We start from the raw sequence: 21,555 nt of genomic DNA, 5'->3' as shown, positions 1-21,555 counted from the left end.
GTTGTCTAATTGGAATTAAGGCTCATTCAATAGGGAGAAATTGATACGTAGTACTGTAGACTGCTACCCATGACTGAAGAGGTCATAGGCTATAGAGGAGCATCAGCCACTGCCATTTTCCTAATCTAGTAAAATTCCTGACTACATTGTAACTAATTGTTATACTTACAGATAGGTGTAGCTCTTATACCTTATCATATAAAGCTTCTTTTTTTTGCAGCAGATGGAGGCAGATCCACAATCATTCAAGATACAGTGAATTGGTGACTGTAGGGTATCCAGTCCCAACTGGTACATTTACAACACAACCCCACACCTAAAGCTCAGGGAACACCATGGAAGAGTGGTTAGAAAGATTGTAAGAGCCAGAGGACTGGGATACATATTGTAGGATAGATCTAGGCAAAGAAGGGTGACTATATCTATGAAATCTCAGCAGTATGGCTGCTTTAAACAAGACCTGCATAATAACCATACTAGTTGACATGCTAACATGGAGGGGGAGATTTCCCAAGGCCCCACCACTAGATGAAGCAATGGCTGCTGAGCTGTCTCAGGGAAAGTCTGTTTCCTCTAGGAATGAGCCCCGAATAGTTTATTCAATTTTAATCTCAATGTATCAGCTGTAAACACATGTTCATAGAATCAACACTAAATGGTTGTAGTAAGTTTGTGTGTATGCCTATATGTAACAATAATAAGTATAGAAGAAGATGTCATATATTTTAGAGGGAGCAGAGTGGGGACATGGGAGAAATTGGAGAGAGGGAAGGGTGAAAATGATGTAAATACTGTACTCGTGAGATTTACAAAAATACTAAATTAAAAAAAGAAAGAAAAAAGACACAAACATGGGAGGTAGTCCTAGCCAGGTTCATGTTTCCACTATCACCCATTCCATGCTACATGTGTCTGATTACTTACCTCCACTCTAGGTATGATTGTATAATCTTCATGATGTTACTCTGGTAGGTAGAGAGCACAGTGCACACATCAGGTGGCTATATAAGTTCATTATCACCTGCTCCTATTTTATCAACACACCACCATGCCGTCTCCTTTGACATCCTGGCATGTATGACATAGTGTTCTACTCTTCTTTCAGGGTTCTTCAGATTTTTCTACATTTTTTCCTGTCTGTATGAAAGGCTTATGAATGTATAACTTTCCTCATAATTTTTCTGCTTGAAAAAATTCATTCATATTTTAAGGGCAGTCTAAAAATTCAATTCATTGTGAAACTTTCTTCTTCTTTCTTGGCAGAGTCAGTCTTTCTGTCCTCTGTGTGTCCACAGACATTTTGTCCTAATCTTGGTGGTAACATTGACTATAGTGTCCATTTTTTCTAGTGGATGCAGAATGTCTAGGCTTGGTAGCTATCTAAACTGTCTTAGCTGGACAAATATACCTCACCCAAATCAGCATGACAGGATTTTCTTGCTATGGTAGGTGATTATGGAAGCATGAAGTAGGGGATTATATGCATGTAGAAGACAGTTCTACAAAACAACATAGCTAGGGAAGTCATGCCATAAGCTTCTCTTTGTGAGGACAGATTGTGAGTTGTAAGTTACAGCCTTAAGTCAGTGTTCTTTAGCAAGTTTTACTGGGAAAACTTTTACCTGTTTTTTTTTTTTTCAATGACTATGGGAAATGCGTGGGTGCTTAATTAAAATTTGTTGAGCTGCTGTAGGGCTGGGGAGAATGAATTGAATATATATATATATATATATATGCTATCTTTCCATCAAAGAGCTTGTGCACTGTGAGAATGAATTTTAAACTCAGGTATTGAATAAAAAATATTTTTTTTACAAGTGTAATAAAAGATACTATATGTATAACTAGCTTTAAAAACTACAGCCATATTCAGATGTTGTGGTTCATACCTTTAATCCCAGCACTTAGAGGCAGAGGCAGGAGGATATCTGTGTTTTTGAGTCTGGTCTGATCTACACTCTAAGTTCTAGGCCACCCAGGGCTCAGAGTGAGATTCTACCACAAAACAAAACAAAACAAAACAAAACAAAACAAAACAAAACAAAACAAGACATAGCAGAGCAGAGCAAATCGCACCCACAACCGTATCTGTTATGTGATGAGTTCTTTGTTATTTGTTTGTTTGTTTTTCATGACCTGGTCTCTCTGTATATTCCTTTGCTATGTAGACCAGCCTAGCCCTGAACTCACAGAGATGTGCCTGCTTTTGCCTCCTGAGAGCTGGAATTATAGGCATGTTCCACCATGCCACACTTGATGAGTTCTTGAGATGTAGAAGTCACTATTCTAAGTCCCTTAAGTGTAGTTTTATTATTTAACTTTGGATAATGGATTCTACTACCACTACTTATTATTATTATTATCATCATTGTGGTTGTTGTTGTCATTACTGTTTTTGTTATTGTTGTTGTTTGAGAGAAAGTCTCATGTTGCTGGATTAATTTTGGCATATATCCAAGATTGACCTTAAATTCTTGATTCTTTTGTCTCCAGCTCCTCAATTCTGGGGTTTAGTTATACCGTCAAACCAATCTCCACCAAGTCATAATATTATTGTCTTGTTTTTAGATGTGTAAGCTGTGGAATGGAAAGTTTGGCACCAGCCAAAAGGGCAGAATTGAGATTTAAACCAGTCTGAGGATTCCTGCTTACTGTTCACATCATTTTCAAGTTAAAATGAAATAAAGTTGGAGTCAAGGTTAAGTAGCTTTTTTTTTTTTTTTTTTTTTTTTTTTTTTTTTGGTACCACACTATGACCAAGAAGGTGCTTCAGGATGTGCCAGGAGTTAGGACAGATGCCAGACTAGAAATGTTTAGGTTGAGATACCACTCTGGCATTTAATTGTTCTTCTGGCTGTAATTGTAAGGACTTTTAAATTTAATATTCTTTTAAAAAAGTGTATGTTTGACAATTTGCTGGTGATTTCAGGAATTTCTGTTTTGAAATCATCACATTCAACTATCAATTCCTCAGAGAGTTTTCTCCAACCATCTAATATCCAGTTTCCTCTCATTTCACTTTAGTTTTCAGTAGAGCTCATGATGACCTGAGGTTGAACTACAGACATGGTATCCATTTACTACTACTTCCTAATGCCTAGCATAGCACATGCTACGTGGCAGTCACTTGAATCCTTATTGAACAAACACATTTTACAGAACAGTAAGATAGACAACAATCCTTAGAAGAGCACGATATCTGCACAAAAAACCCTCCCCAAAACAAACATACAAAAAACCATGCGTGACACAGACAATACAAAACCAAGAAAAGGAGACAAAAATCTTTCTAAATCTGCTGTGGAAGGGAAAACTGTATTTCCTTATGTTGGCTTGAAGGTGACAAATGGCATTATTTAAGTATTGTTAGATAAAGTCTTAGAGAGCACAGATAATCAGTTAGTCTCCTCCCCTCTCCTCTCCCCAACCCCCCCTCCTCCTCTTCTTCTTCCTCTTCTCTTCTTTCTCTTTTCTATTTTTTCTAGGAGCAGCAATAGTACCTCACCATCCATGGACATTCTGTTTCTGTCTTTTGGGAATCTATCCTTGTTTCATGTCTGGAGAAGCCATTAAAAACAATGTCTAAAATGTGCTAGACATGTAACTCCAGGGTGGACCTTTTTTAATTCTAGTTTTCCCAAAACATATCTTTAACACCAATACATGTCTGGCTTGTGAATAAATTAGAATGTAAATGTCCATCCACCATGGAAAGCCCACAGTTATTTCCTTCACTGTGTTCACTACAGCTTATCTTTAAGTCATTTTCAAACTGGTTGTTAGATGAGTCTCTGGGTAAAAGCTGCTGAGCCTGGGGGAAAGATGAAAGCTCAGAGAGAGTAAGCTGAAGGCATCAGCAAAGACATTATGGCAAACAGTCTTATAATGATCATTTCTCAGACTAGAAATCTTCCTTTCTAATGTCTGGCTTCGGTGGACTGTGGCTGCTGTTGCTTCTGTCTTCTCGGTCTCTTATGTTTATGGGAGAAAGCAACCATCTACACTTCTGGTTTGGTCTCCCTTTACCAGATGGAGCCCTGTCTGTGTGTTGATGTCATTTGACCGGCTGCCATGCTCTCTATAGGATGCAGTCTTTTAGTGCAGAACAGTTTTGATTTTTTGAGGCAGGGCCTTGCTCTGCTGCAGGGTGGGTTGGTACAGGCAGCAGCTCTCCCTCTTCCGACTTCTGAGTGCTGGATTGCAGCTGTGAACTACCAGGAAAGCTTCGTGCTGAGCAGTCATGAGCCAAAGAGAAGCTCGGGTGAAGTTCACAGCTTTTGTGTTTTCAGACTCGTTTTTGTGAAGAGTATTTTAACTTCTACTGAAATTTAATGTGATTCAGTTTGAATATTTCATCTCATGTACACCATACACTGGTGGGTGTTTAAACAATTATGTTAAAATTTCATAACCCTAATCCAAGGATGGACTTCAAGTCATAAGCACAGTCAGTGAAATTGTAGACAAACTCTTGTGACTTTTTTCCATGTAGTTTTTGAAGAAGGGCATTCACAACTTCATTTAGCATCTCAAGAAAATATATGCTTTAATCTGTATGGGACAGGTGTGGGTTAGCATTGACTGGACTTCTGCCTCTCAGAGCAACTAGGGCATGAAAGAAGACATTCTTCTTCTGAGTTTTAGTTTTGTCACCCATAAAAGGCTAGGTGGAATTAAATCTTTATTTTCCCAAGATGATTCATGTTTGCAATAACTACACCTACTTACTCACTGTAGTTTAGCTTTATGTAAACACTTAACAAGAAAAATCTTAAAAGATGCCTCTTCTTTGCATCTGTAAATACAAAAATGATGTCACCTGATATAAGTTAAACAATGCTGTTCAAATGTTTTACAAAAATTGTCTTTATGCTATACCAGGCACTTGTATAATGAGAACTATATTTACCAGTCTGATTCACCTTTTCCTTCCCAGAAGATCCCAGTAAACACTCGTTCTTGAAGGTGTTAGAAGTGAGCTCTGTGGTTCTGTTCTCCATAGAGCAAATGTAACTGAAGCGGCTGCTCTGAGTGCGCAGTGGGAACAGTAAGTCTTAGGAGCAGCTGACAGGCAGCAGAGTCTGTCTCCCAGACACAGAAGATGCTCGGACCACAACAAACTGTAGGATGAAATGCTGATCAGGATTTTTGACAATGATACTAGATGCTTTGTATCTATTTTGATGATGATACTAGATGCTGGATGATCATAGGGTTCTAGCAAAAACGCAGATGGCTGTTTTGTTAAGTTGTTGCTCCACATAAGAATTCTAGGATAAACATCTCTTTCCAGAGTTTAGCAGGATAAGTGTCGTTCTCAACCCTCATCAAAGAAACTTCTCTTTGCCATAGACTGGGACCACTATGGAAAATTACAAGTGACCAAAATGCAGAGTTGTGGAGCCTAGTCCCAAATGATACATCCACAGAACAACCTTTGCACCTAAGGCTCAGGGTTTATTGCAGAAGAGGGGCAGAAAGACTGTAAGATCTATGGTAACAGGGAATTTGATGAGAGACTGTATCTCGTAGTAATGTCAGGAGATACACCCATGAAGTATCACCAGGATGGCTGCCGAAACATGATCAGAACATTGATGACATTAACAGACATGCTAAAGTGAATGGGGAAAAGCTCATGAGGCCTCAAGCTTAGACAAAGAACTACAGGCAGCTAAGGAGTTCTGAGAGGGAGAATTAGTCTTCCCCAGGGAGACTGAACTTGTCAGTCAGAAAATATATACATGCGAGTAACATGTGGATCAAGCCAACTTGTATTTATGCATTTAGGAACACACACACAGACATGCGTGCATGTGAAAACATACATCTACCCATACATATGTGTGCACACAAACACAACAACAATTAAAGAAAACGAGGCTATGCATTTGAAATAGAACAAGAGTGGATATGGGAATATCGGAGGGGCTGGAGGAAGGGAAGGGATGGAGGGGATGATGTAATTAAATTATAATCTCAAAAATTTAGAAAGTGTTAAATAATTCTAGGATCCTTGAGCCCAACTGAACTTACAGTGGGATTCATGGTTTCTTATTTTAGCTTCTAAACCTAGAGCCCCGGTGGAGCATACCGTCGTATTATGGCTATATGTGTATACCATTTACATTTCCTTAAATTCTTAGTAAAAGTACTTGAGGCATTTTACTGAGGGAGATCATATTGGGTGTCGTGAATGAAGAGAGATCTCTAGACTTCAGGCTTCTGGAGCTTATGACACAGTGGTTTAAGATCTGAAAAACCACTGGTAGTTTATTAATCGATGCTTCTAGAAATCAGATGAGCAGTGAGATTTTGTTCCTCATCTATCTAATAGCAGGTTCAATGGATCTGTCATACAATTACTTCATCAGCCTCATAGTATATAATGTTAATAGTTATACTGGCTCATGAGCAATATTCTTCCACGCCTCTTACATCAGCCATGAAACCTGACGGTATGAACTTGCAGCTGGAAGGAAGCTTCTGGAACTGCATTCGTTCATCATTGACAACAAAAGTGTGATGTCCTGTAGAGGATGTTAAAGAGATCAGAGTTGCTGATATACATACAGGGTGTTCCATCGTCTCTCCATTTGATTAACCTGCTTGACAACTGTGCAGGGGAACAATATGACATGGGGTTTTACAGTGGAATATTGCGAACTCATTCAACTCATGATATTAATTCCATATTCCTTTCCAGGGTTGAACTTGATATATAGTTATTAATCTTATAAACATTTTCTTTCTATTCCACTCACTTGAAATGTTAGAATCAATTTGCTTTTATAAAGCAAGAGCAATGCTAGTTCATGATTTAATATAGGACTAGATAAACTGTCTTGCAGTCTGTTATAATACAATCCTGAGAGTCCTTGGTTATTTATATCTTATAAGGCATTATGACTACCCAGGACGTTGAACCAGTGCCACGGCATTCAATTAATATGAAGTAGCAAGCTTCAGGTAGAACTTAACCCCACATAACCCAGTAGAAGTTCATGGGATAACCGAATTTCTAAATATCTTGTGTTCTGAGGTGTGTTGGGAAGCTGAGGGTATCAGCAAGCTATTGTTTCTTATGCTACCTATAAAGAAAAGAAGTCCAGTTGCGCTTGAACTCTGTTGAAGACAGCAAAACCACATATTGTGTGTCTCAGAAGGCTAAACATTTGGAGTAGGATATAGTGAACAAAGGGGCCCCTATAAAGTAAATTATATCATCATATGGAGATTAGAACACAGAAAACTTCATTATGTTAGAAGTATCTAGAGCAACATGAGATCCATGGCCAGTGCTGGCAGGAGGATAACAGCATGTAACCTTAGGCGCTTCCTTGTGAAATGTAATTCCTGGTACTTCCAGAGACAAAGTGCTTTTCTGTGGGTGGTGAAGTGATCGTGTCACCTGAGTTCCTCGACTGTGTGGTATATGTATCCATTGAACTATAAAGCAGGACACAACAACAGTGAAAGTGAGAAATGGCAGCAGGTCTAGAGGACACAAATTGCAGAAGCAATAGGCTCAGGTTTCCGCATTCTTGCTCCTTTTTTTAATCTTTGAGAGCTTTCCATCCGTTTATAGATCTGTCATCATAAGGAGTGCCATGTCAGAGTAGCCAGATGTTCAGTTTCTCTTTAGGCAGTTATAGTTTACACCTGCTATCTTATGTAACCGTCAGTGACACTTCCTTTCAGTGTGAAATGTATCTCACCTCAGAGGAATCAATTGTGTGGCTACTCTGCCTGTGAGCAGCTTTTGCGGAGGACAGTGTGTTCATGGATTTCTGCATGGTACTTCGGTGTCATCTGGAAGCAGTCAGAGAACTATACTCATTTAAATGATGTGGCTGGTTGTCTGTTTTGTGTGGCAAGGGGGATGATCTGAGAGTCAGGATTATATTTATCCAGGAAACTCCAGATTTGTCTCCTGGTCAGGAATTTGAGAAGAATAAAATCAAAAGATTAGTGGTAGGGTGAGTATAGAAGAAAGGTTGGTAAGTAGACCTGTCAGGGTGGGATATAGTTTGAGGACATCTTTTCTCACATAAATGCCTAGTAGAGAGAAAACACAATGAAGAAACTCAATAATTAATATGGCTGTCCTTCAAGTGACATTTGACCTCTTTCCATGGGTATTATGTTGTTTGTACCATGTCAGTGTTGGAAATGACTATGTGATAAAGGACATCCAAGGACTCAATAACATATTCTTTTCTCACCAAAATTGATTTAGATATTACTACTATTAAGTACCCAGCATACTAATAGCAGAGGCCAACTTTGAACTCGAGATCTGATGTTTACAGTACATGTGCTCTCCTGAGTGCTATGAATTACAAGGAAGGAGCAGAGGGCTATGTGTCCAGAGTGGATGGAAAAGCAAAACTCCATCAGATAATGGGAACAGTTCTATCCTCTAGGCGCTACTGCTGCTGTTGTGCTGACTTCTTTTTATCAAATGGGTCAGTTGGAAAAGATGAAAAGGATGTAACTCAGCAATTACCTGTGTGTTTAGCTCGTTCTCGACATTAACCCTGGAATGTAGGTAGCAGTACCAGTACAGGAATCAAGAGCAGACGTAGAAATTACAGTTCATATCCAATGTTTCACAAATTTTAAGGGATGATGCCAAGAATAGAATCCAGATATAATTACATGCCTTTTCATGCTTCTTTTAGAGACACTGTTTGCAATGATAAGTCTCAGTGAGTGTCTGCTAGTCACTGGAAGTCATTCTCTGTCTCTTGTCCCTTTACCAGTCACAGAGAAGGAAAACTTAATTTTTATCTTATGCATCTTTCCCGACCTAGCATATGAAGCTTGGGAGGACAGAGCCCTGCCTGAAGAGGGAGTGGCAGTGAACTGTTACAGCCTGCTGCTCCCTAACATTCCTGGAGTGTTCTAGGTAGGGGACATCTCAGGCTCTTTTGTCTTTGATCATATTCTGATCAGCGGATGGGCAGAGTTTAATTTTACAGAGTCCAAAACCTGGGCTGGAAAACTTAGGAGAAGTGGAAATAGAGGAGCAGGAGGCTCATTTTTAATAATGTCCAAAACTGGGTTCACAATCTCCTACTTTAGGCAGACTGCTCGGATATGTACACAGCTAGTCCCTGATAGTAAGCATGTGTGGTTTCCTACATCCCACTTCCTGTGTTACTGCTTTAGGTATGACTCTGTGTTCCTTCCTCTTGGAGGCCTCATGTTGCAAGCCTTCATGTTACTAAGGAAACATGTCTGGTCCTTTGTTGCTCCTTCAATGTCACTTAGGTTGGACGAGAAGCCTTAGCCTCTCTAATTTAAAAACTAACATGTATTTTGTGTGCATGTGTGTGATGTGCCGAGGCACACATGTGGTAGTCAGAGGATGCTTTTGGGAGTCAGTTCTCCTCCTTCAGTATGTGAGTCCCTGGGGATCAAACTCATCTCATCAGGCCAGCTGATAAGTGTCTGTGCTTGCTGAGCTATCTGGTTGGCCCTCAGAAGCATCTTCTCCATGGTACCTGGGCTTGGTCTTTTCATGGAACTTTGGTAATTTATAGTAGGCCCGAGTATATTTTTATTTTTTTTGCAGTATTGTGAGATAATGTATGTACAGTAATTGAGTTTGCTTTAGACTGGCTGTTTTGTTACTACTTTAATACCTATCAGTTGTGTCCATTCTAATTTTTGAAGGATGGGACCATAAACCTGATACCTGGAACAGTGCTTAGGACTTATGTAAATCTTCAGAGAACCTTGGATAAAATAAATAAGTTAATGAGTAGCAAACAAGGGATGAGTATGCTTTTCTTTACTATTTAAATACATATAAATAATAAGCATACAATTCCTGACATTTTCAATGAGAAAAATTCTTTATTTAAAACAGGCCAATTGCCTTTTCTTTTCCTAGATTAAATAAAATATTCTATAAATAAGAATTTTAAATCCAATATATGAAACCAGTAATAGCAGTCAGGGTTCTCCACCAAATCACCATTTAATAAGGTTTAAATGAAATACTTTGGAATTCTGAAACTAAGTGCTTTTGCTTAGAGAAAGAAGCAGTGTCACATTTCCTGGGCATAATAATGTCATGTAGTAAGAGAAATTTTATAATGCCTAAGACAGCTACATGCTAGATCACCAAGTGCTCACACTCAGACTTGCTCTGTTATCATTGATAGTATTTCTAAGTCACAGAGACAGTTGATACATTTTATTTTGATAAGAATGGAAGCAAGAAGGGACCTACACTATTTCTAGCCACTTGTATTTATTAATACATGCTTAGTGCTCTTAACACCTCCGCTGTGGAAGGGCAGCAAGTGTGTTAGCAACAAGGTACTCTATGGGGACAAAGCTGCAAAGCTTGTGCATACACAAAGTAGCTGCTGTGTCAAGGTTGTCAGGGCTCTTGGAAACGCCATGCGTTGTGCACCTGGGGCTGGTGCACTTTGTTTCCAGGCATCCGTGGCTGCTGAGTATCTGGGGACACGGTGCTATCCATGGTTGCTTCTCCATCACCTAGGGGTGTGGTAACATCAGCACCGTAGGTTTCATAAACTTCTGCTAATTCAGGGGTGATCAGCGGGTCTGCAGCTGCAGGGGTGACTCCAAAGAGTCCCTGTCTTTGCCCTGCAGGACCCCTTGCCATGCTGGGGACGTGGTCATTGGGGAAAGCAAGAAGTCCTGCATGGGCCCCAGGTGCCATTTGTGAAAGGAGAGCGGGGTTTTCCCCCTTTTCTGGGTTAGCCTCTTGCAGGGGAGAGCCTTCTGGACCCTCTCCTTTCTCAGGGCCTTTGGTTACAGACACTGGAGAATCGACTTCCACAGTAAAGTCTCCTCCCTTGGGTGAATTCTGATTCAGTCCCCTAAGGGTTTGCCTGAAGTTTCCAAATCCTGGGAACAGGGTTCCATAGGCCATGGGGCCTCCTCTTCCTCCCTGGAAAACAAACATTCATCAGTGACACAATTACTATGTGTTACTCATTCCATACATTCATATATGATTATATTCACTGAGAAGCCATAAATACTAATAACCACGAGTCAGCTGACTGCTTTGTCAAACACACTTCTTACAGAACCACCTTTGAAATGTAGGGGAGAGGATTCTCCACTTATCTGGGTAGGGGAAGGCCTCTTCCAGGAAAGGCAGGTCGAGGAAGGATGTTCTGGGGGATCTTGGCCAGGACATCTTTTCAGTCTCCCTTAAATATAGTTCTATGAATGAGTTTTAACTCTTTCCCTCCACCTATCTCTTTTTTTCTGTCTTCCTCTGTCTCTTCCTCTTCTTCATTTTCCCTTTCCCTTCTCTTCTCCCCTCTCTTCCCCTCCCTTCTCCATACCCTCTCCTCTCTCCCTTACCCCCACCTCCTCCATCCCTCTGCCCTCTCTTTCTCTCCTTCCCTCCCGTTCTCATCTTCTCCCTTCTGCCTTCTCTCTTCTTCCCCTTCCTCCTCTTTCCTCGTTCCAGTTCCTCCATTCTTCTCTCTCCCCTTCATTCTTCTCCTATCTCCCCTTTCTTTCTTTTAAAAAAAAGTAGAAAAAAAAAAGGTAAATTGCTCTGGAGGAACTCCCGCCCCCACCATGCATGTACATATAGAATTCTAGAACTTTGTTAAGTTCTATTTCTTTTGCTGCCATGACCATGGGAGCCATAATCTAGGACAATTTATACTCGAGCAGAGCTGTGTGATTTTCTCAATGTTTTGACTTTTTAAAAATCTCACTTTTAATTTTTCCATTACATTTATTGTGCTTTTCATAAAAAAGTCACAAAATCGTTTGAGAAAGAAACAAAACATTCTTAGGTTAACTAATAAGAGGGTAATGAGCATTTATCTTGGATATTTAATTTCAGCAAGTTGTGTTGGTATTATACAAATAAAACATTCTTTCCTTCACTTTTCTTGACTTTTTCCTAGGCCTCAGGTTTGATGCCATCCCTAGAAATGGCTCTGTGAACTCCTGACCTGGGCTATCCTACTTTTCTTCCTCTTTTCTTCTAATAACACGGTCGTTACCTTTATCCTATGAATGGGACATTGTCCACAGGAAACCTATTTTCCAACTCAGTAGGTTGTTAAGCCCCAGGGCATACCGTGTGTGTTTGATACACAGAAGGCACTAACAAGTGTGAGGTATCACTCACTTTTAGTGTTAGCACGTATGTACGTGTATTAACTCATCAGGGTATGCCGTCGGCAGTGAGCTGTTGATTTGATAGTTTTAGCTTCATTTTGTACCCTAACAGATGTAACTAGTAAACATTTCTGGGAGAAAATGTTAAGTTATGTGAGCTTATTGATCTCAGAAAATTTTAATATGCATGGATAATAACAAAACTGTAGGCTCTCACTGACTTAAAATTATATATTCTTATTGGTGTAAAATGCCTTATAATAATTAAAATTTAAAATCAAAATTTTCCTTTTTGTTCTTTTAATTTTAAGATCTGAATTACTTTGGATTGCTCTTGAGCTTTTTGGGGCAGAAGCTAAATAGCAAAAGGCCTGGGATATCTGTATAAACCACACATCTTTTTTACAGTGAAGGATTTGTGGTTCACACAAACTGACTCCTCTTGGAGGGGTGATTCTTCTATTCACACACGAGCTGTTCCCCCTGGCCACTGTTTGAAGAAGAGGTAGAAGGTAGTACTCACAGGCATTTCTTCTGAACTCATGAAGCTGATTCTGGCAGGAGCATTCTGTTCAAGAGAAACAGTGTCACTGTATGAACTCGCAGCCATCTGTGACCTTTTTAATCTACTCAAGACAATGTCAAAAGCCACTCAGTATCCTTTTAGGACTCAATAGTGCTGTGTCCAGAGGCAGAGTACAGAGCTGACTGATTATTGAGTAAAGAGAGCTAACTTAACAGATTTAAAATTAACTCTTTAATGCAATTGTGTGTGTCTATCTAGAATTATCTAAATAGAAGTGTGCCACTGTACTATTTAAATCACGACTGTAGGTGTTTAGGGAATATATATTTGGAACATCTTGTGTTAGGTATGGATTCTGTAGGTTTTAGCCCTCAAGTTGATACTGGTTTCTAACTGCTGTGTTTTACAGAATATGGACTTACCAATTGGTTTGCTCCATAAGACATGTAAAACATTCCTGGGTAAAACTGAGCAGAACAAAATAGTTATAAAAAAAGTGAATCTCCTCAAGATCAACCTTTTAAGTAAGTTTCAAACACAGATGTGGAAGTAGAAAGCAGACACTTACAGCAGGTGCTTTGTTGTGTGCCATTGGTCCCCGGGATATGGAACGGGCGATCTGGAACACCTTTAAGAGGTGGAAAGCAGAAGAGGCAGTCAACACAGGCACCTCCACTGAGGGACTTTTAAGAGCACCAGGAACACATTTTTTGATTGATTAGTGTGAAAACTTAGTACTTAATATTTAGAAACAGAAACTCAGAAATACTCTACACCTATAAAGAAGAAAAGAAGAAAATTCATTCAAACTCTTTGAAATATTGACATACTTTTTCTCCAAGAAAGAACCTTATTGAAATCTGTACTTACTGTTGGAAATTGTGGGTCAGCAAAATCCATTATTGGTACCTGTGCCATAAGAAATTTTAAAACTGTCACTCAAAACAGACAAACTGAGTACACCTCTTGTTTGTGATTACAATAGAGCAGTTTAAGATGCCTCTCTGCCTTGTTCTCTAAGTCTTGGGATAACCTGTTCTTTTACAGTTGTCTTGTGTTGATGTGGCTCAAATGAACTGACAGGAGATGAGACATGGGTTTGCTCAACATTATAGAGTGATGATAATGAGGTTTGGAATTGGCACATACTTGAGTAGTTTCAATTTTGGCCCTGCCATTAGTGTAATCCTTGGAAAATTTTGTAGCCTTTTAAAGATTAGGTTGATTGATTGATTTTTTTTTTTTTTTGGGTCAGGGATTCTCTGTGTAGTCCTGGATATCCTGGAACTTGATTTGTGGATCAGGCTAACTTTGACCTCAAAGACCCTCTTGTCTTTGCCTCTGGAGTCCTAGGATTAAAGGCATGTTCTATGCCTGGCATCTTCTTGGGTTTAAAAAGGTACATAATGTTTTCTTTATAGGGCATAGTCAGGATGATATGATGGAATATTAAGTGCCTGCCACATAGTATTGAGAGTTAGATAGCGCTTTCCTTTTTCTGTCCATTGTTCTTTTCCTTAAAATATTACAGGGTAATTTTGCATAGCTGTATTTTATCTGCAGAGGACACAATCACTGTACTATACTACTACCAACACCGAAAATCCCCAGGTAGTGAGCCTGGCCTTCTCTGAGGTGTCCTAATCCCAAGGAATGGTCTCATCAAGCCAAGTTTAGAGATGCCAATCTTTTGGAATCTGCCATCTCTGCTGGCAAAACACCAGAAATGGATATTTATGTCTCATGAAAGAATATAAGTGTTCATCTTTTTGCATGTTAGGCCTGAGAGATGTGATTATTTAAATATGCCCTACCAGTTGGTTTTTCTTTCACTGTGTTAGTGAGCGATCCTGAGCTGACTTTAAAGAAGTGCCTCAGGTGGGAGTCAAAGAATTACCTCAGGTGTTGGTGGGTTCTCTGATGGCACCACCTGCGGCTCATCTGGTGCTATCAGCTCTCCTTCCTGCAAGGGCAGCTGTCCAGGGTGCATTGGAGGCTGAGGCCCTGGCTTCTGGGGTGTGACCTGGACACCGGTTGCAGCAGTGGGCTGGAGGAAGGGTTTCAGTCCTGGCTGGTGAGGCTGCAAGGATGGCTGTGATGGGAGAGGTGGGGGATGCACAGGCAAAGAATATTCATACTGTAGAGAAATTTGAAAAGAATGTCAGAAAGAGATGGTTCATTGAACCACGGTGCCTAGAATTTCTACAGCAAAGTACTTGGAGGCTTGCTGTTTGGAAGGGAGTAGTCTTGAAGCAGAGTTTACACAGGAGGCAGAGGTGATACTTCACAGGAAGTATTTGAGAAAGTTTTAAACATACTTACCCCTCTACCTTTGTTGGGACCTTTGTTTCATGGGGTGCGGAAATCTCCACACCTGCACTCTGGTGGAGTCACTCATTACTTCTGGGTAACCACTACTACCTGGATGTATCTTTATTTCACTACTTTCTTACTGGATTATATGAATTTGTCAGTGGGAGAGGAGATGCTTACACTTGCTGGGACTAGATGTCCCACGGTTGGGTGATAGTTAATGGGGGGGGGGCTTCCCCTTTTCTGAGAAGGGGAAGGATAATGGTGGGGGGATTTGTAAGGGTGGGACTGGGAACAGAGGAGGGAGGGGGCACAGCAATTGGGATGTAATGTGGATCAAAACTAAATTAGAAGGAAAAAAAAAGAATTTGTCAAAAAACATTGTCCTAAGTCAACTGACAAGGAACAATGTCTCTTTCATCTTTATACCCTGGTCTGTCACAGGTCACTATTGCTACTAGGAAGTACCTGGCGTATGATGGGCACTTACAATATTTTGTAATTTAATAAGAGGATAGTTAAAATACTTATGTTTTGGAAGCAATCAAGTGAAGGAATAACCACTAATAACACAATTCATATGGTCAGTGTGGCCTTGTAGATAATGCTGTTATGCAAGTCCGTGTAGAATTTAGAGTAACTGTTAAAACTAAGGGTGGGTTTTGTTTTTTATAAATGACTTGTGATTGGCTGCATACTATCTGTAGGTTAATTGCATACTCCTGGACCTGGTATGGAAGTCTCATATTAACTTGGCTCTGCCTTTCGTCTCCAGCCATTGCCCATGTGTCAGCTCCTATGGCGTCTATTACTTCTACCTCACAATTAACACCTTGAAATATGTTCCATCAGGTTGGAAATTCCATGAACCTCTGAGCCATTCTAACATGTCCTTATTTTTGCCCCCCCCAACCAGAGTTTGGATAATATGCTTATTATGAACCTAATTAGTAATAGTTGACAGATTAATATATTGGTTCCTGTTTGGCTCATTGTGTTTTCAATCAGGATGATTATTGTCATTTGAAATTAGTATTTAGGTAATTATTTAGGAAATTTTGATTAAAATAAAAGTTATCCAGAGTATGTAGTCTGTTTTGATTTTTGAGGTTGTTCATTGTTATTCCTGATACCTTTACTGTAGGTCTCTTATTTCAGAGGCTATCTGAAATAAATATGCAAATTTAAAATAAAAATATTTCCTGAGTAACAAGAGTTATAGGAGTTAATTTATTTGTTATTAGGGAAATTTGTGGTCAATGATTAATTTGTGTTTGCTGCTATTTTAAGAACAAAAGTAGGAAAAGATCTTAAACCTTGAGTTTGAACACATGGATGCAATTAGCTTACCTGCTGGGTTTCATGTTCCCTTGGTCCTATCCATGGGAAAGAACTATGCGGTGGGAGGAGCCCGTGCAACCATAAACTATTAAGTGCTTTTCCAAAGCCAAGTCTAGAATACTGACAGAGAGAAAGAAAGCATACAAACATTTCAGGATCATGCTAGAGCAATCAAAAGCAAATGTGATACTGGTTTATGTAGAATGGGTAATCCAATTCTCTCTTCCAATAAAATTAAATTATGTTCTGGGCGTGTCACAATATACCATAAACTTGTTGGTGATTTATCACTCTGGAAATTTGTGTTTGGCCACTTAATGAAATTATTAGTGTAGTAAAGAATTTTGATTTACTTAAGGACATGCGTGCATATGTTTTGATGGCTTATTTTGCTGGTGTTTTGAGACAGGCTTATACTGCAGTATGTCCCCAGCTTGGCCCTGAATTTGCATTTCTTGTGCTTCAGCTTCTGAGTACTGGATATATTGTTTCTACTTTTATCTGCCAACACATATTAATATTACTAAAAATGTGTCTTTTGAGACTATGTTCAGACTATGTTCAGACTGACTCTGAACTCACACCATTCTTCCTCCATCTCCCAAAGACTGGGGTGATAGGAGTGGGGCCCATGCTTGAGTATCACGCTTTATGCTGTGATAAATATTTAAAAAGTTTTTATGAAGATGTTGTTGTTCATGTTGTATAGTTACCTGAGAAAGTGCGTTGAGTCCCTGCAGGCTTCCCAACTGTCTCATTGTCTATAAAAAAAAAAGTGGGTTAATGTTAGTATGTTAGATGTCTGTTTGACACAATTGAGTTCTCACGACATTTAATATCATCAATACAAATCTTGGGCTAAGTCAACTTGAATAGAGCTAAAGTAGACGCAAATTATTACTGAAAGAAAGGAATGCAAAATGTAGCTTTGTCATTGACATGGTCAGTCTGAAAACAGTACGCTTGCTTTTGCCATTGATTAAATGGGAAAATACTAGTTAATCTGGTGTCACATTGAGACATAGGAAAACAGTTCATTCAAATACAATACATGAAGAGTTGTGAGAATATTGCTTTATCAGCCCCCTCTTTTCCCCCTTACTTAAATTTCTTTTTCCTACCTTTTTCCTTCCTTCCTTCCTTCCTTCCTCCCTCCATCCCTCCCTCCTTCTCTCTCTTCCTTCCTTCCTTCCTTCTTCCCTCCCTCCCTCTCTTCCTTCCTTCCTTCCTTCTTTCTTTTCTTCCAAGATGGGTCTCCCTGGATGGTCCAGGTTGGTCTCCAACTTACTATCCTCCTTTCTTCAGTCTCCCCGAATGTTGGGATTACAGGTGAACACCTGGCCTAGATTTACTTTTTAAATGGGAAAAGAACGTTGTTTGTATTGAATTTGAGCTAAAAGCTGAGAGAAAAAAACCCACCTAAATGAAGTTAGCTTCTATGTGAAATAACTATCTGGCCCATATATGTACTGATTGCACTCAGATGAAATTTTACCAGACCTTGTGAAAAACTATGATTTTTATCTGTGTTTCCATTAGCTTCTTCATTATAAAGTTTTTCTATTTCACTGGGGTTTTCTAAACAAAAATTGTATTATTTATATTATCTGTAGGAAAACAAATGTAGTCTGTACAGGAGCAATTATAAAATAATGTTAATGCTACTAATAGGACTTTTGTTTTAGACAGCTAAAGTTTGTCCAAGTGTGTTTGTGTCATGAGACTTCATCATCTAAGATATAAACAACAGAGCTAAATGTAGGCTGTTTCCAACCACAGAGTAATGGGTTTCAACACAGACAATAGTTAATCAATGCATATATATTATTAATTGTTACAGTTGTTTGATTCACATATGAATGAAGTAAACCTTAAAATATCTCCGAGTTTAAAAATGAAGTAGAATCATGAGGTAAAGTTGCAGTGGTCATTAATGTTTTTAGAATTCCTCAGAATGATAGTCAAAGATTTCTGGAATAAGAAGACTGAGAAATAAAACATGCTTATCTACAGTTAGGGACATACTAATATAGAAACCACACACACACACACACACACACACACACACACACACACACACGGCCCTGATGATACATACCTCAAGGCTCAAACTAGCCATGCCAGGAGGCGCCATGCCTTGAGCCCCAGGCTGCTGAGGAAATGCCTAAATGGAAACATGAATGAGCTTGAGTTCTGTGCTGAGAAACTTCCCTAAATGTATGCTTGGAGTAGGAGTGGGAGTCAGTGCAGAAGGAGCTGCCTAGTGAAGAGGCTGCCGAGCATCCTCGTACGAAGCAGGGTGCTCTTCTGAAGCACAAACACATTTACAAACAGCTTCTTAAAAATATAAAATACTTCTCTTTCTAAACATCTTTAATTCTTCATATGTTAATAAGTACAAATACCAGTATCTGAGGGTGGGTGGAGACTAGAAGAGTAGAATTAGAGAAATTAGATTTTTAAATTTAAAATTAAAAAAAAATTACTCATTTATTTTAAATAAAGTTTTAGTAATTAGCTCAGGCCAGGTTTGAACTTATTATGTAGCCAAAGCTGCCTTCTAATTCACAATATTTCCAGCTTCCCAAGTGCTAGATCAACTGTGAGCTATCTGCCTACTGGGACATTGGATTTTGGGAATTCTTTTGATTTCATGGATATGCTCATTTATGTAGTGTTAGTATTGTAATTTTTCTTTCATTTATACTACAAGTACCTGTCTGTCTGTCTGTCTGTCTATCCACCCATCCCTCAAGTATGGAACACTGGGACCATTATCCTTCAGGAGTAAGAAGCTATGGATTTCCACCCTGTACTTTATTTAACCCTTAATTTTTAATGCAAGTACAACTCCACTTTCTGAATTATGGTGCAAATTTTTCTAGACAATTCATTTTGGGTATGTGTTGAAGGAAATGCATTAAAAATGTGCAGCAAACACTGCTGGTAGAGAAAAAGATGAGTTGTGTAGACAAGGGAGTAATTGTGTGTGCCTATGTGCATGTATGCATGTCAGTGTGTGTAACAGGAGGATGTTCAGAATTTGAGGTATTATGAGAGCAGAGCCTCCTTGACCTTTGTTGGTAAGTGACCAAATTCCACATTTTGGAGAGCTCTAACTACAGGGCAAGGTAGTCTGCTCTCTACCTGCTCCAGACCACCAGCTAAAGAGGAACATTATTTACATGGACACGAATAGACAGAGGATACATTTCCTATGGGGAATTAAAAGCAGAAACACCAGATCTGATGGGCAGTCACTTAGGAAACACGTGATTTCCCTGTTGTTCAATGTGACTCTAAATTACTAATGTGTGGATCACTGCATTCACAAGAGTGCCAGTGTTTTAGATTGATGATTGATGTGTACCCCAGTCTCAGTTGTCATCCAGAGGCAGGTCAGGGAGCCGGCCTCCACTTTTCTTTCATTTAAAGATTCCTGTTAGGCAGCAGAACAGCTAAATATGCTAATTTCTAGCTTTAACTGGAAGTACATTTTAGTTTTATAACCATGTGATAATGTTGCTAATATAAAGAGACAAATACCCCGCCCCCACCCGAGGGATATTTCCCTTTTCATTTCCATTTCATAGTGCTAGCAAGAAATTAATAATATAACGTAACGAGAACTAGGATGCTGTAGTCTTTTACTTGTTAAAAGAGTGACATAAGTCATAAAATTTGTCTTTGAAATATTCTAAAATATGGTTTGGAGTAGAAAAATTATATTTACTTATTGCCTTTAGATGTGACCACTGTGACCTTTGATTCACCGGGAGCTACAAATCAAGCGAATCCAGTCCTGAACAGTCAGTGTGCCTGGGGTTGCTTTAGTCAGATGCAGGAGCCCTAGAGATCCCCTGGGATGGACTTACCGGCACGGAGAGGCTCATTTTCACTAGGGACAGGAACAGGATCAGGCCCTTCATTTTGAAAAGTGGAATCTAAAACACAGTTGGGTTGAAAAATCACCTCAGGCAAAATTGCATTCATAATGGCCAAAGTACATTTTTAAGAGTGAGTGTCTGTTCTTCCAAAGACAGTCAGGTTAAAAAACTCAAAAATGCAAAAGCAAAATACTGCTAAACAAGTTGCTCCAGGATGGAGTGGTAAGCAGCTAAACTATGTATCTATCTGAGTACTTATTTTTATGAAGCTTCAATTTGAATGAATGTTTAGGAACAGCCTCTAGGAATATTCCTTAAACGCTATGCTTCACTTCATAAAATGTATCTTGCAACCACCATTCACAGAATTGTATTCTTTGTTTAAACTCAGATAAAATTTGAAATACAACCCATGATTGGGTCACAATGCAGAACCATGTCAAAACTCAGCCTTCATGTTAAAGTTGAGTATGCTTATCTGCTTGGATAGTGATTTTCCTTCCTAAAAATGAATAATCATGAGATGCATTTTTTAAGTTCAGTTTCACATGAAAGCAGATCTGATCAGCAGGTGTGCTTGCTTATTCTCTTCTATAAACTAGCACCATCACTGTTAGTCACAAACATAGTTCTAAAAAGTTGTACGAATAACTTTATTTTCTTAGCTGAATGGTATTATATTTTCTGGAGCATTCTAATGGTTGAAATAAGCTGTTATTCAGCGTCTTGTGATAAATGAAGATAAATCTTCTTTGTAAAGGTTATCTGGAGATAGGAAAAGAGAGTTTACAGCAAACACATGGAAATGATAAAATCACATTTTACCTTAGATGCTGACATTCACTGTGCTCCCAGGCCTGATGATGCCAATCAAAACAGTTCTAAGAAAAGAAGATTAATTTTTTTCTGGACTGTTCCTGGGGCTCTCTCTGTATCTCTCATTCTGGAAAGATCAGAAACCTTTATTTAAAGCGCCAATCCACCAATCAAAGTGAAGCAAATGCAGGAAAAAAATTGTGCTCCTGCAATTAGTCCACACCCTTGTATTGCATGTGAGGACATTGGGCCTGCAGGCTCTCATTATTTTAAATTGTAACCCAGCCCCTGTATTTATTCAGAGAGCTGATTGCAGGGAAGACAGTACAGAGATAATGGACATGGGCTTTGAAGACAATCATTTTGGTGAGCTTCGGGAAATATCTGTAAAAGGTAGAAAACAAGCCATTATCTGTTTTGTGCAAATGTTTATCTGCAGATAAAGCTAGTGACCCAGTGCCAGCACTTCCAAGATTTTGACCCTCATGTTTATTGTAGTAAAAGAAATCTTCCACCCCACCCCACCCCACCCCATTC

The 21,555-nt window shown here is 39.2% G+C and overlaps 2 protein-coding genes across 2 annotated transcripts in view; one reads left to right on the top strand and one right to left on the bottom strand.

Moving 5' to 3' along the window:
• The window catches only part of LOC143442933 (uncharacterized), a 77,025-nt gene that overhangs the window by 21,253 nt on the left and 34,217 nt on the right, over positions 1-21,555 (top strand). The window lies entirely within an intron of this gene.
• On the bottom strand, positions 9,931-21,170 carry Ambn (ameloblastin). The gene is made up of 11 exons (XM_034508924.2): positions 21,028-21,170; positions 20,191-20,259; positions 18,414-18,479; positions 17,029-17,076; positions 16,325-16,435; positions 14,559-14,798; positions 13,532-13,570; positions 13,230-13,289; positions 13,084-13,128; positions 12,659-12,703; positions 9,931-10,933 (listed from the first exon to the last, which is right to left on the bottom strand). The coding sequence occupies exons 1-11, from the start codon at positions 21,040-21,042 to the stop codon at positions 10,397-10,399; spliced, it is 1,275 nt and encodes a 424-aa protein (XP_034364815.1). The 5' UTR covers positions 21,043-21,170; the 3' UTR covers positions 9,931-10,396.

This window comes from Arvicanthis niloticus, chromosome 7, assembly GCF_011762505.2.
Source record: "Arvicanthis niloticus isolate mArvNil1 chromosome 7, mArvNil1.pat.X, whole genome shotgun sequence".
NCBI lineage: Eukaryota > Metazoa > Chordata > Mammalia > Rodentia > Muridae > Arvicanthis > Arvicanthis niloticus.
This window is presented reverse-complemented; position numbering and strand designations above follow the sequence as displayed.